The 13,782-nt window shown below is 45.6% G+C and overlaps 1 protein-coding gene across 1 annotated transcript in view; it reads left to right on the top strand.

Annotated features, from left to right (window-relative positions):
- Mtor (mechanistic target of rapamycin kinase) overlaps positions 1–12,796 on the top strand; it is a 111,632-nt gene extending 98,836 nt beyond the window's left edge. The window contains exons 51-58 of the mRNA XM_075946393.1: positions 1,835–1,907; positions 2,283–2,357; positions 2,603–2,738; positions 3,336–3,401; positions 7,321–7,401; positions 7,647–7,727; positions 11,281–11,386; positions 11,876–12,796. Coding sequence (XP_075802508.1) covers positions 1,835–1,907; positions 2,283–2,357; positions 2,603–2,738; positions 3,336–3,401; positions 7,321–7,401; positions 7,647–7,727; positions 11,281–11,386; positions 11,876–11,891 — 634 coding nt within the window. The 3' untranslated portion in view covers positions 11,892–12,796. The remainder of the gene's footprint in view (positions 1–1,834; positions 1,908–2,282; positions 2,358–2,602; positions 2,739–3,335; positions 3,402–7,320; positions 7,402–7,646; positions 7,728–11,280; positions 11,387–11,875) is intronic.
- Positions 12,797–13,782: the final 986 nt, after the last annotated feature.

Here is a 13,782-nt window from a genome sequence, read left to right on the forward strand (position 1 = left end):
TGGGCAGCAAAATGAGATCTCATCTTTAAAAGACAAGCCCAGCTGTTGTCTGAGTTTTCTGTCTTGCCCGGTTCCCGCAATCATTAAGTCCCAGAGAAATCACACAGAGTTCTACATTAGTTATAAACTGATTGGCCCATTAGCTCAGGCTTCTTACTAACTCTTGTAACTTATATTAAACCATTATTTTTTGTCTATGTTAGCCACGTGGCTCTGTACCTTATTCGGTGAGGCAGTCACATCTTGCTTCTTCTGTGGCTTGGACAGGACTCCCAAAGAAACTTCCTTCTTCCCAGAATTTTCCTGTTCTCATTGACCCACCTCTACTTCCTGTCTGGTTGTCCCACCTATACTACCTGCCTGGCTACTGGCCAGTCAGCATTTATTTAAAATATAATTGGCAGAATACAGACCATTATCCCACACCACCCAGTCGGGCTATAGAGATGACTCAGCAGTTAAGAACACTGGCTGTTCTTCCAGAGGTCCTGAGTTCAATTCCCAGCAGCCACATGGTAACTCACGACCATCCATAATGAGATCTGGTGCCCTATTCTGGCATGCAGGCAGACCCTGTATACATAATAAATAAATCTTAAAAAAAAAAGACAAGGCCAATCAAGGCATAGTGGACAAACCCTTGACTCCAGCACTCAAGAGGCAGAAACAGAGCCAGGCAGATCTCTGAGTTTTAGGATATCCAGGACTATACAGTAAGACTCTGTCTTTAAAAAAGGACAGAAGTTAAAAGCTAGCTCAGAAGTTAAAAGTCCTTACACCACAGGAACTGATAACCTGAATTCTCTCTCTGGAGAGAACCAGCTGTGAATTGTCCTCTATCCTCTAAATGCCAAACAAGAGCCATGTGTGAGCACTGTAAAACAAACTAGAGAGCTCTAGAAACCAGTAGTCTGATGCCGACACACACACACACACACACACACTGTAAAACAAACTAGAGAGCTCTAGAAACCAGTAGTCTGATGCCGACACACACACACACACACACTGTAAAACAAACTAGAGAGCTCTAGAAACCAGTAGTCTGATGCCGACACACACACACACACACACACACACACACACACACTCTGTAAAACAAACTGAAGAGCTCTAGAAACCAGTGGTTTGGTGATTGGCAGTGGTGGTACACGCCTTTAATCACAGGACTCAGGAGGAAGAGGCAGACGGATCTCTGTGAGTTTGAGGCTAGAGCAAATTCCAGGACTGGCTCTAAAACTACAGAGAAACCCTGTCTCGGGGAGAAAAAAAAAAAGAAAGAAAGAAAGAAATACTTTGAAATTTTTGAAACCCTGGCAGAATGCCTTTGAAGAAAGACTGACAGACTAAGAAGGACTTAGACTTATACAGACAAGCCCCTGTGGTAGCTGCTTGGTGGGAATAACTGAGCTATGCCACTCTTGACAGAAACTTTCCTGGGGACCCAAGATTCCAAGAAAGGAAATGCAAGTGCAGATAATAAAATGGGCTGTGCGAGCCGGGCGATGGTGGCACACGCCTTTAATCCCAGCACTCGGGAGGCAGAGGCAGGCGGATCTCTGTGAGTTCGAGGCCAGCCTGGTCTATAAGAGTTAGTTCCAGGACTGGAACCAAAAGCTACAGAGAAACCCTGTCTCGAAAATCAAAAAAAAGGGGGGGGGGGGCTGTGCGGCCTCTGCTGCAAGCACACTCCTCTGCCTTTGTGACCCCCAAACAGCTTACACACAAGCGGGGGGGGGGGGGCGGCTGTGGTCACCTGAGAGTGGGACTTTGCCAGCCCCTGGCCTGGGGCTGTCTGACTGATTGATGCACCCCCTCCACTCTCGCTTGTCAGACACCCGTCCAACCTGATGCTGGACCGGCTGAGCGGGAAGATCCTGCACATCGACTTCGGGGACTGTTTTGAGGTGACTGCTGCACACAGCTAACCGTCCTGACGGTTCAGGCAGCTCCAGCTCCAAAGGCCTTCCCTTCCCCCTCCTCTTAGCCTCTAAGCCCCTTGGGCAAGGACTCTCCCCACATCCTCTCAGAGAAGAGGGATCTCCATCCTCCCAACTATGTGCTGGCCAGGGTCCTTTTTCTCTTCCCTGTTTTTGTTTTCTTAGTCATCTTTCAAACCCCTGAGATAAATGCCCTCTCGCTGAATTCAACAGCGAACTTTTGTTTCCTTGCTGTGATGTTAGTCAGTGCATGCAATGAGAGAAGCCGCCCACCTTCCTCTGACCTTAGCTAGAGGCCAGAACCTAACCATGAATTTGGCTTTTTCTTTAATGACCATATAGGTTGCTATGACCAGAGAGAAATTCCCAGAAAAGATTCCATTTAGACTAACAAGAATGTTGACCAATGCTATGGAGGTGAGTAGATCCTGGGTATACACTGATTTGAAATGGAGCCTTCTCTGAGGACAGACGTGGTTTCTGTAGCAGGTCCCCGTTACCGTGTTAGATGACCTTTGGAGGTCGGCATTGCATGTTGTGTATGTCCTGGCCCAGGTCTGTGCCCATGCCGGGGTGACACAGGCCCTCCCTTGCCTTGGTCATAAGGCACCAGTGAGCCGCAGTTGGTAACTCCTGGCTGTGTGGCTCTGTCACTCTTGCAGGTTACAGGTCTGGATGGCAACTACAGAACCACATGCCACACGGTGATGGAAGTGCTTCGGGAACACAAGGACAGTGTCATGGCTGTACTGGAAGCCTTCGTCTATGACCCTTTGCTGAACTGGAGGCTAATGGACAGTGAGTTTCAGATATGTGGGAGGAATTCTTTATAAGTTCTAGGCCAGCCTGGGCTATTTGAAATAAGTATGTATGTAGGTATGCATGCATGTATGTATGTATGTATGTGTGTATGTGTGTGTATTTATATATATTTGTGTATATGTATATGTTCCAAAAGCATTACAGAGCAGCTCTGGGGCTCGAGAGGAATCTCAGGTATTTTATGAGCTGTACAACACTCCCACTCTTGCCTTAGCTATTTAAATGAAGATTTTTTTTTTTTCTGGATGAACTGCACCTTCATGGGTTTCATTTGTTTGGTCTGTAGCGTGGGAAGCTGGGATTCAGTAGGAAACACAGTTGTGATGTGAGGCTTCTGGTGCTCTGGGAGTAAGCCAGCACTCATCTTGTCTAAGTCAGGTCTGCAGTGGACAGCTTCTAGGCCTCAGATCCCAGCTCTCGCCCTTGGTTTTGAGTGATAGATCTTGTTCACTATTCAGCATGACAGCTTTTAAAAATATTATGTTTTTATGATCATAAGGAAATACCTTTTTAACCAAGTTTCTTTCAAGTTACAGTCTGAAGTACTTCCTAACACTTAATTTCTTTTCCTAGCAAATACCAAAGGCAATAAGCGGTCTCGAACAAGGACAGACTCCTACTCTGCAGGCCAGTCAGTAGGTGGGTACATCCCAGGGAAGTTGGCAGACCCCATTCCGCATCTCCAGGGCATTTGGTCATCTTACCCTCACAGCAAATTTGAGGTCAGCCTGGGGACCTGAGTTCAATTCCCAGAACCCATGTAAAAGGTAGAAGGAGAGACTGACCCATGGAGGTTGATTACATATGAACTGTAACATGTACTCTGTTGACAGAGGTTTTCTGTCCTGCCCAGTAACCACAGTAATTAAGTCCCAAAGAAATCACGCAGAGGTCTACATTAACTATAAACCGAATGGCCCGTTAGCTTAGGCTTGTTAGCTGTGCGGTGGTGGCACATGCCTTTAATCCCAGCACTTGGGAGGCAGAGACTGGGGGGGGGGATCTCTGTGAGTTCAAGGCCGCCTGGTCTACAAGAGCTAGTTCCAGGACAGGACTGGCTCCAAAGCTACAGAGAAACCCTGTCTCAAAAAAAAAAAAAAAAAGAAAGAAAGAAAGAAAGAAAGAAAGAAAGAAAGAAAAGAAAAAAGAAATCCTCTGCAAGAGCTTAGGCTTAGCCGTTATTCTTGTCTGTGCTAGCCGTGTGGCTCAGTACCTTATTCAGTGAGACAGTCACATTTTACTTCTTCTGTTGCTGGGACAGGACTCCAGAAAGAGTTTCCCTCTTCCTGGAATTCTCCTGTTCTCATTGACCCGCCTCTACTTTCTGTCTAGTTGTCCTGCCTATACTTCCTGCCTGGCTATTGGCCAATCAGCATTTATTTAAAAAATATAATACACAGGATACAGACCATTGTCCCACAGCACTTACCCCTCTTTTTGTTAAAAAAGAAAGAAAAGAAAAGAACTTTGAATCTAATATCCTTAGTTTAGCTTTTCTCCTGACCATTATCCATAACAACTTGTAACCAACATTCTAAACAAAGGAAAATATCCATAGTCCATTTTTTGGGAATGTGGGTATAGTTTTCCAGGCTATTTCCTGCTGGTTGGGGGTACTGATAATCTTATGGGAACCTAAAGAAAATTTAGAATTATGGTCAAGTCCTGACTGGAGTAAGTATCCTGTGAGGCTTGATCATCTCAGGCAGCATCTTGAATCTGTTCGGGATGTAGAACTCTGACATCTGAACCATCTGTTCCTACTGGAGATTTCTCAGGTGGTCTTCCTTCATCAAACCTGATTTTTCTTAATTCAGAATGAATCCATAGCCTCTCATTTTCTTTGGAAATAAAAGCAAAACTTCTCCAAAGTACCATATCTTTTGACTTCAATTTTGAAGTCAAGGCATTTACAAAATATTTATCTTGGATTAAATCAGCAGCATTTATAAGCAAATATATTTTAGCAGCTGTTGCTCCTTCCTCAGCATTCAAACAATTCAAAGAGAACATAATAACATACAGTATCCATATTCTCTGTGTAAATCATCTTTACGTGGCTTTATTTTAACCTCTATTTCTTTTATTTTTAATTTTTGCCTTTTTAAGACGGGGTTTTTCTGTGTATCTTTGGCTATCCTGGAATTCACTCTGTAGACCAGGCTGTCCTTGAACCCACAGAGATCGGCCTGCCTCTGCCTCCAAAGTGCTGGGATTAAAGGTGTGTGCCACCACACCCAACTACTCTCTTTCTTTTTTATTATAAGGACTTTAACCTTTAGCCTGCATATATTTTTAAAACACTGTAAACCATTTAGAGGTTTTCTTTGTCTTTGACTCTCTCTTTACTGTATATCTCTCTTTTTCTGACTACATGAATCTTTATTTGCTAAGCGATATGGCTAAGGTTAAAGACATGGCTTTGGCGGCTGGATACAGCCCATTTCTTAGCTTTCTGAGACTCCAGTGTCATGGTGGAGGTATGTTTATTGCCACAACTCTATGGTATTTCAAGGTCCCTGCCAGCAAGCAAGCTGCAGCAGTCTGCTTACAAACCACACTCAAATGCTCTGTAGCCAGACCTCCTGCCTGAAAGAATCAGAGTTTGCACTGGCAGGACGGCCCAGAAAGCCAGCATTTTAAGATGATGCAGCTTTTTTCCTGCTATGGCTGAAAACCAAAAAAGCATATGGTCAGCTTTTCATTGATACCATTTAAGTGTTTTGTGGCAGGGCCTCTTAAAAGAGCTGCAAGGTTTTATAGCTAAAGCTGAGTCAGGAAGCCTCTCTTAAGAGCCCACTTGAGAAAATGCTGCTATCGATAAGGCATGCTTAACTCTATTCTTTTCTGTATAGAATTACTTCCCAAGCTCTCTCAGGCTTTCTATGGGTGCAGTTATCCACGTGGGCACCAGTACTCCACTCCCACACATCATACATGTATTCACAATTATAGGCTGGCTTTTCTGCCCTGCCCACCAGTTCCCAAATAGCCACACTGAGACTTATTTTTAATTATGAATGCTCAGCCAATAGCTTATTACTAACTAGCTCTTATATCTTAAGTTAACCCATATTTCTTATCTATGCTCTGCCACATGGCAGTACTTTTTACAACATGGCAAATCCATCTTGCTTCTCTCCATGTTTCCTCTCAACTCCTGAGACTCCTCCCCTTTCTTCTTCGTGCTCTCTTTTTGTCTGCACGACCCACCTAACCTCTACCTGTCCACCTATTGGCCAGCCAGCTTCATTATTAGCCCAATCACAGTGACATATATTCACACAGTGGAAAGGAATATTCTGTATTTCCCCCTTTTTTCTAATTAAAAAGTAAGGTTTCAACTTTTAACATAGTAAATTTATAAACAATGAAAACAGTTCTCAAGTAAGAATTACAGTTATATACAATAGTAACAAATAATAAATTTTTAAAGAATTAGAAACTAATTACTTTATATTACTCTTTTTTAATCTTTAATCATTACTTTATTTGTATGTGTTTTGCCTGCATGTATGTCTGTGCATTTCATGAATGCCTGGAGGAGGCCAGAAGGCGTTGGAGCCCCTGGATTTGGAATTACATATGATTGTGAGCCACCATGAGGGTGGTGGGAATCAAACCCATGTCTTCCAAAAGAACTCCAAGTGCTCTTAACCACTAAGCCATCCCTCAGCCGTGTTACTTTCCTGACGTCAGTGCTAAAGATGTAGCTTAGGGGAGTGCTTGCCTAGCATGAATGAAACCCTGAGTTTAATCCCCAAGACATCTCAGTAGGTAAGGAAGGGGTAAGGGTGCTTATGCCTGCTCTGGCCCCCTAAGATTGAGCCTCTGGACACAGCAGAAGGAGAGAAACAACTTCTCAAAGTTGTCCTCTGACTGCCCATACATGCTTGGTCCCTCCAACACACACATAAACATAAATAAAGGTAATTTTTATTTAAAAAAGAGTAGCAGGGCTGGAGAGATGGCTAAGCAATTAGGAGCACATACTGCTTTTCCAGAAGACCTGAGTTTGGTTCCCAGCAGGCTATCAGGTGGATCACAGCTGCCTGTAATTCCAGCTTCAGGAAGATTCAGCTCCTCTGGTCTCAGGCACCCACACCACACATACATGTGGACATGCCCATACACACATACATACATATAATTTAAAATGAAATAAATTAAAAGAAACATAAGAGTAACGGCCAGGCGCTGTGGCACATGGCTGTAATCCCAGCACTTGGGAGGTAGAAGCATCAGGACCTCTTTACCTACATGAGGAGGTTAAGGGCAGCTTCTGATATCTGAGACCTCTCAAAAGAAATTAGAGGGCTGAGAGAGGCAGAGGCGGGCGGATCTCTGTGAGTTCGAGGCCAGCCTGGTCTACAAGAGCTAGTTCCAGGACAGCCCCCAAAGCTACAGAGAAACCCTGTCTCAAAAAAAAAACACACCAAAACAAAAAAAAAAAAAGAAAGAAAGAAATTAGAAAATAATGGTTTCTTAGTATTTGAGTCTCCTACTAACTTCCACTAATTGAGGGTTTTTTGTTTTTTATTTGGTTTCTTTATCCTAGAAATTTTGGATGGTGTAGAACTTGGAGAACCAGCCCACAAGAAAGCAGGAACTACGGTGCCAGAATCCATCCACTCTTTCAGTAAGTCCACGCTGAGGAGCTGCAGCAATAACAAGCTCATTGCACAGATAGCAGCTACACTGAGCCACAGCCAGAAATGAAGTCGACAAGGCGAGCAACAGTGCTGCCTTGGAGAGGAAAGGGCCATGAATTCCGCACTGTGTGCAGAGGACAGAGTCGCATGCACAGGACTGCTCAACACTCGGCCGTGTTTCATAACAGCTGGGCAGCCTTGGACCTGTTGCTTCTACTCTTGTGTCTTTCAGTTGGAGATGGTTTGGTGAAACCAGAGGCCTTAAACAAGAAAGCTATTCAGATTATTAACAGGGTTCGAGATAAGCTTACTGGTGAGTGCTTGGGGCTAAAAGGACACAAAGCCTGATGTGGGGAGTGTTCTCTCAATGGGTGGCCAGCCCCTGTCCTAGGAGTCAGTTCCACATGGCTCCTGAGTGACTTCAGGCACAGTGCGCTCCTCTTGCTAAAGACCCTTGGTCTCACCTAAGGTCTCTTAACCTCATTCACTTTGGGCATGAGGGAGGCTCTTTTGGAATCTGGATGGATTCCAGAACCAGCCAACTCCATCGGCAAGTTACTGGCCTCGTGGTGAGATGCTGGCGGGTGCCGGACCACGTGGACTGCAGCAGAAGGATGGAAGAGGAGGGATGTTTGATTTTGGAAAGCAGCTACCAATTCCCACTGGTCCTCTTTCTTCTTTTGGGTAGTTTATTACATGAGTGGGAGCCAGAAAGCCAGCGCTCTTCCACACTCACTGACTGTGTGACTTCTGAACTCATTTCTCCACCTGAATGGCAGAAGCCCTGACAGAGGATGTGAACACCCTAGGAAACAGGGTTCCAGGCTCTGGGCCTCAGAGCCAGTCAGTTTTGTAGTCAGAGATGCTTAATCAAGTACCTGTTTGTGCTAGATGCCAAAGGAGCTACAGCAGCAGAAACAGACAGCTTCCCTGGCTTTTCAGGGCTCAGAATCTAAGGGTGAACACTGTCACTAAACAGAGGAGAGTCATCTGCGGCTGTGTGCCTTGTGATGGCAGAGTTTAATTTGGAAATTCCAGAAACGTTCACTAAGGACATAACTGGAGTTCAAGTTTACAAGAGGAGTGTAGTAGTTACTTTTCTGTTGTTGGTGGTAAGACACCATGACCAAGGCAACTTTGTTTTGTTTTTCTAAGACAGGGTTTTACTGTGTAGCCCTGGATGTCCTGAAACGCACTCTGTAGACCAGGCTGGCCTCAAATTCACAGAGATCCGCCTACCTCTGCCTCCCGAGTGCTGGGATTAAAGGTGTGAGCCACCACCACCTGGCCAAGGTAACTTATAAAAGAAAGCGTTTATTTGGAGCTGACAGCTCTGGGTGGTTAGTTTGAACCCACAACCCTGTGGTGGTGAGCACAGCAGGCAGGCAAGCATGGTGCCTGAGCAGTTGCCGAGAGCTTGCATTTTGTTCCACAGCTGTGAAGCAGACAAAGCTTACTAGAAATGAACAAAGCCATTGACACAAGGCCTCCAATACCACTGCACCTCCGAATCCTTCCGAAACAGTTCCACCAACTGGGGCCCAAGTATTCAAATATATGAGGACCATTCTCATTCAGACCCTTCCGCCTCCCCCGCCCCCCCACCCCAAGGAGTTAACCAGGAGGACACTGTTCCAGGCAGAGGGAGCAGTGTACACTAGAACCCTTTGATGAGAGTGGCAGCAAGAGCAAAGGTCCTAGGGCTAGCCCTGTGGCCTAGAAAAAACAGTGTGGTGACTGGCTGGACCAGGGCTCTAGTATCCAGAGAAGACAGCCACTGATGAAGACATCAGATGCAAGAGATCTTGAGGGCAAATCAAAGGTTGTGCTAGGACTGCAGCTCATTAGTAAAGTTCTTGCCTGACACTCAGAAACCTAACTTAGAGTCCCAATGTGATGTTTTTTTTTCTTTTTTCTTGTCTTTTTCTTCTTTTTTTTTTTCTTTTCTTCTTTTTTTTTTTCCTGTGCTTTAACAAATAAAGCTTGCCTGAAGATCAGAGTGCAGAGCTAGCCACACTAGTTAGCCATAGAGGCCAGGCAGTGGTGGTGCACACCTTTAATCCCAGCACTCAGGAAACAGAGGCAGTCAGAGCTCTGTGAGTTCCAGTCACCCTGGGCTATATAAGATTGAATCAGTCTAAAAGAGAAACAGAGCCAAGTATAGTGGCTCACACCTTTAATCCCATCACTAGGGAGGTGAAGACAAGAAGGTCAGTACCACCCAAAAATATAAAAACCCACAAAGACTGCTGTTGACACATGAGACATGAGAAGGTCAAAGGTGACTCCAGGACACTGGTGTTTATCTGAGAGCTGGGATTGTTGAAGAGAATGAGATGAAGGCGAAGAAAGTGAGATGTGGCAGAATTCTCAAGCGGCTGATGCAGGGAGGGGAGGACTAAGTAAGCAAGTCGAGGCCTTTGTGGGCAGAAGTTCTGGGCACTGAGAGCCACCCTAGCGTTGGCTCATAAAAGGACTCTGAGCTACACCCCGTGTCTCATGGTACAAAGGACTCTCTTGACTGAGCTACACTCCTATGTCTCAATTTTTTTTTCTCTACAAGGAAATAGAGGGATGTGTTTACAAAATTGAAAAGGCCATTGTGATGGCACGCATCTTTAATACCAACAATCAGAAGGCAGAGGCAGATAGAGCTCAGTGAGTTCCAGGCCAGCCAGAGCTACATACAGAAAGACCCTGTCTCAAAAAAAATTAAAAAGCCGTGAAAAGGGCATAATCAAGGAAAGTTTGAACAAAGACTAAGTGATCAATACTTCAGACTTGAAGGAGAGCAGGAGAACTGGACCCTGAGCACAGGGCAGGGTGGTCGGAGGAGAGGAAGGAACTCCTGAGATGGGGAGAAGAGGGAATTGATGCAAACTGCCCAAAACTAAAACATCGGAGGGAGGGCATCGGGCCAGGGTGAGAAGTAGAGGAGACTGGGGAGACTTTAACAGACCTGGCAGTACTAGAAAGACGCTTTGCCAGCTAGGTGTGGTGGCTCACACCTGCATTCCAGAAGGGGAAAAAGGCAGGAGGGTTACTGGGAATTTGAAGCTAGGCTGGGCTATACAATGAGTTCCAAGAGAACAAGGAACGGAATGGAGGGGAGGGGAGAGAAGGGAAAGGAAGGGAAGGGAAGAAACTGGTTACAGTGGTGGACAACTTGGGAAATCAGGAGAATCGGACATTCAAGACCAGCCTCAGCTACATAATTCAGGCCATCTCTGACTGCCTAAGATCTCTCTCAAAAAACTGTAACAACAAAATACTTCTGTGTTAAAGAAAAGAAAAGAGGCAGGTTAGGCCTGGAGAGATGACTGATTAAGAGCATGTGTTAGCCGATGATTCCCAGCCCCCATATGGTGGATCATGACCATCAGTGACTGCAGTTCCAGACCTCCGAGGGCACACATGGCATACGTGCAGACATACCGGCAAAGCATTCATACACGTAAAATTTAAAATTCTTTAAAAGCAAACAAAAAATCAGGCAGGTTTTCAAAGAAGCTGTGTTGGCTGGCCAGGCTGCAGAGTCTGTGTGAGGCCAGTGTCCTCACTGTCCAGTAGGAACACGGATGGCAGCCTGTGGGGCTCAAACTGGACGGCCTTGTTCACTCTTCAGATCAGATCTTGGAACAGCTCCATTAGCCATATCTCTGATGTCTTCACCGTCTTTGAATGGGTTCTGTTATAAGAGACCCCTGTGCGTGCAGATGACACTGAAGTCAATGCAGGAGTGGTCTGACCTTCCCGCTCCAGCAAGAGTTGACTTCCTGTGGCTGCGTAGACAGTGGGGCCACACAGGAACATGGCAGTTGTTGATAGCAGGTTCAGATGACAGTGTTTCTCCTTCCACTTGCTAGGTCGGGATTTCTCTCATGACGACACCTTGGATGTTCCAACCCAAGTGGAGCTGCTCATCAAGCAGGCGACATCCCATGAAAACCTCTGCCAGTGCTACATTGGCTGGTGAGCTTCAGTGGCTGAGTGTGGCAGCTCATGCCTCTAATCCCAGCACTGGGGATGCAGGGGAGGCAGATGTCTTCAGGGCCAGGGCAGCCAGAGCTACAGTCAGGACCAAAGACGGTGTGGTGGAGTGGCCATACAGGGCGGTCAGACCTGGCTAATGTCTCTAGTTTACAAGTTTGTAGCTCTCAGAATGCTCCTTCTCTAACACGAGAAACCTGAGACATGCACATCTGCATTGAAGTTAAAATGGCTTTGAGAGCCATGGTTCAGAGTGGGAAGGGCGCCTGATTGGGCTGTACATCTTTTGGATTTTTGTTGTCGCTCCAGAGATGCAGAAGGGCATAGGAGCCAGGGAGTGACGAGAGAGAATGGCGAGAGGAAAGGTTGAGAATCCTGGAGTGTCTGGGCAGAAATCAGACCTGCTCCCTGCAGGAGGCTAAAGCTTGGAAGACCTCTGATGACGACTGCCTTTGTTGTCCCCCTTCCTAGGTGTCCCTTCTGGTAACCGGAGCCTGGCAAACCACACCATTTCCTCAGACGCTTTTGTACCTTGGTCTGTGCTTCCAGTGGACTGAATCCAAGGGCATAAAGTTGGACTTTGTTAAATATTTTGAACTGTATATGAAAAGAACTACTGTATATTCAAAGTTGGTCTGAACCAACCTCCTAGCTGCTGTTGAAAAGACTGTCAGAAACACAAGGCTTGATTCAGTTCCCGGACAGTGAAACACAGAAATCCTACAGAAACCAAGCCTTCGATTTTGGGGGGAAAGATGATGGGTAACTAAAAAATACGGGTTTTGACTTGACTTACAAGAGAACTCATCACAAGCATTTCCTGCAGAAAAATATAGTCCATTCTCTCAACCCAGGGACAGTGGACTCAGCACAGTCCGGTATGCCCGCGGCCTGGAGAACACGGACCAGGGGCTCCAACACAGTGATGCAGACTTCAGCACTCCACCCATCCTGTTACCTCACCAGTCCCTGGGCAGCAGTGGCAACGTTTGCAGGATGGGCCAAAGTGGGTGAGAAGATCTGTCTTCTGCTTGACCCCATGATGCTGAAGTCACAAGACCTGACCTTCCAGGAGGACAGTTTGCTCAGACACCAGGCCACCGCGTGTGAGCAGGTGTGCCATGGATCCCAGTGCAAAGGGGGTGCATCGTCCCTGCTGTGTTGGAAGAGGGATGAGTGAGTACCTTGTGTTTGGAACAGGGGCTCACAACACAAGTGCGGTCGTGGACGTGCTGATCACAGAGGGATAGACACACTAGAACAGGTCGGGAACTCTGAGCAAAGCAAATATCCAACTAAATACACAAAAGTATAAAGTGAAGCCACATCTAGACACCATGTTGTATCTGAGTAATTTTTGTGCCAATAAATGACATCAGAATTTTAAAAACATGTGTGGCTCTTATTAGTAATTACTTTATAAATTCTGTCACTGGGGATACAACTCAGTGGTAGGCCACTAGCTAATAGGCAGTGACCCAAGGTTTGTTTCCCAGCCTCGCACAAAAGAAAAAAGGATCCAGGCAAGGGAGTCTATATCATTCATTACCTTCCAGCCAGGGCTAGAGAGAAACCTGTCTTGAAAAAACAATTTTTATGGGGCTGGAGAGAGGGCTCAGAGGTTAAGAGCACTGGCTGCTCTTCCAGAGGTTCTGAGTTCAATTCCAGCAACCACATGGCGGCTCACAATCATCTATAATGAGATCTGGCGCCCTACTCTGGCGTGCGGGCATACATGGAGGCAGAATGTTGTATACATAATAAATAAATCTTTAAAAAAAAGAAAACAATTTTATATGTGTATATATGACACATGTCATTTTAGTTATATATGTATATATGTGTATGTCATTTTTACTTACATATGTATGTATATGTATGGCACATGATCAGATGCCCATGTCGACCAGAAGTCATCTGCCCCTGCCAGCTTGAGTTGCAGGTAGTTATAAACCTCAGGACTAGGTGCTGTGGTCCTCTAGAAAAAAAAGGAGTGTTCTTAACTACTGAAACCTCTCTTTCCTCCCCACCCAAGTTTTTGTTTTTGGGTGTGTGTGTGTGTTTGTTTGAGATAGGGTTTCTTTGTAGCTTTAGGGTGTGTGTGTGTGTGTGTGTGTGTGTGTGTGTGTGTGTGTGTGTGTGTATGGTTTTTTGAGATAGGGTTTCCTTGTAGCTTTGGAGTCTGTCCTGGAACTAGCTTTTTTAGACCCAGGTTTTTGTTTTTGGGGTGTGTGTGTGTGTTTGTTTGAGATAGGGTTTCTTTGTAGCTTTAGGGTGTGTGTGTGTGTGTGTGTGTGGTTTTTTGAGATAGGGTTTCCTTGTAGCTTTGGAGTCTGTCCTAGAACTAGCTTTTTTAGATCAGGCTGGCTTCGAACTCA

Source organism: Microtus pennsylvanicus, chromosome 13 (assembly GCF_037038515.1).
Source record: "Microtus pennsylvanicus isolate mMicPen1 chromosome 13, mMicPen1.hap1, whole genome shotgun sequence".
In the NCBI taxonomy this organism is placed as follows: domain Eukaryota; kingdom Metazoa; phylum Chordata; class Mammalia; order Rodentia; family Cricetidae; genus Microtus; species Microtus pennsylvanicus.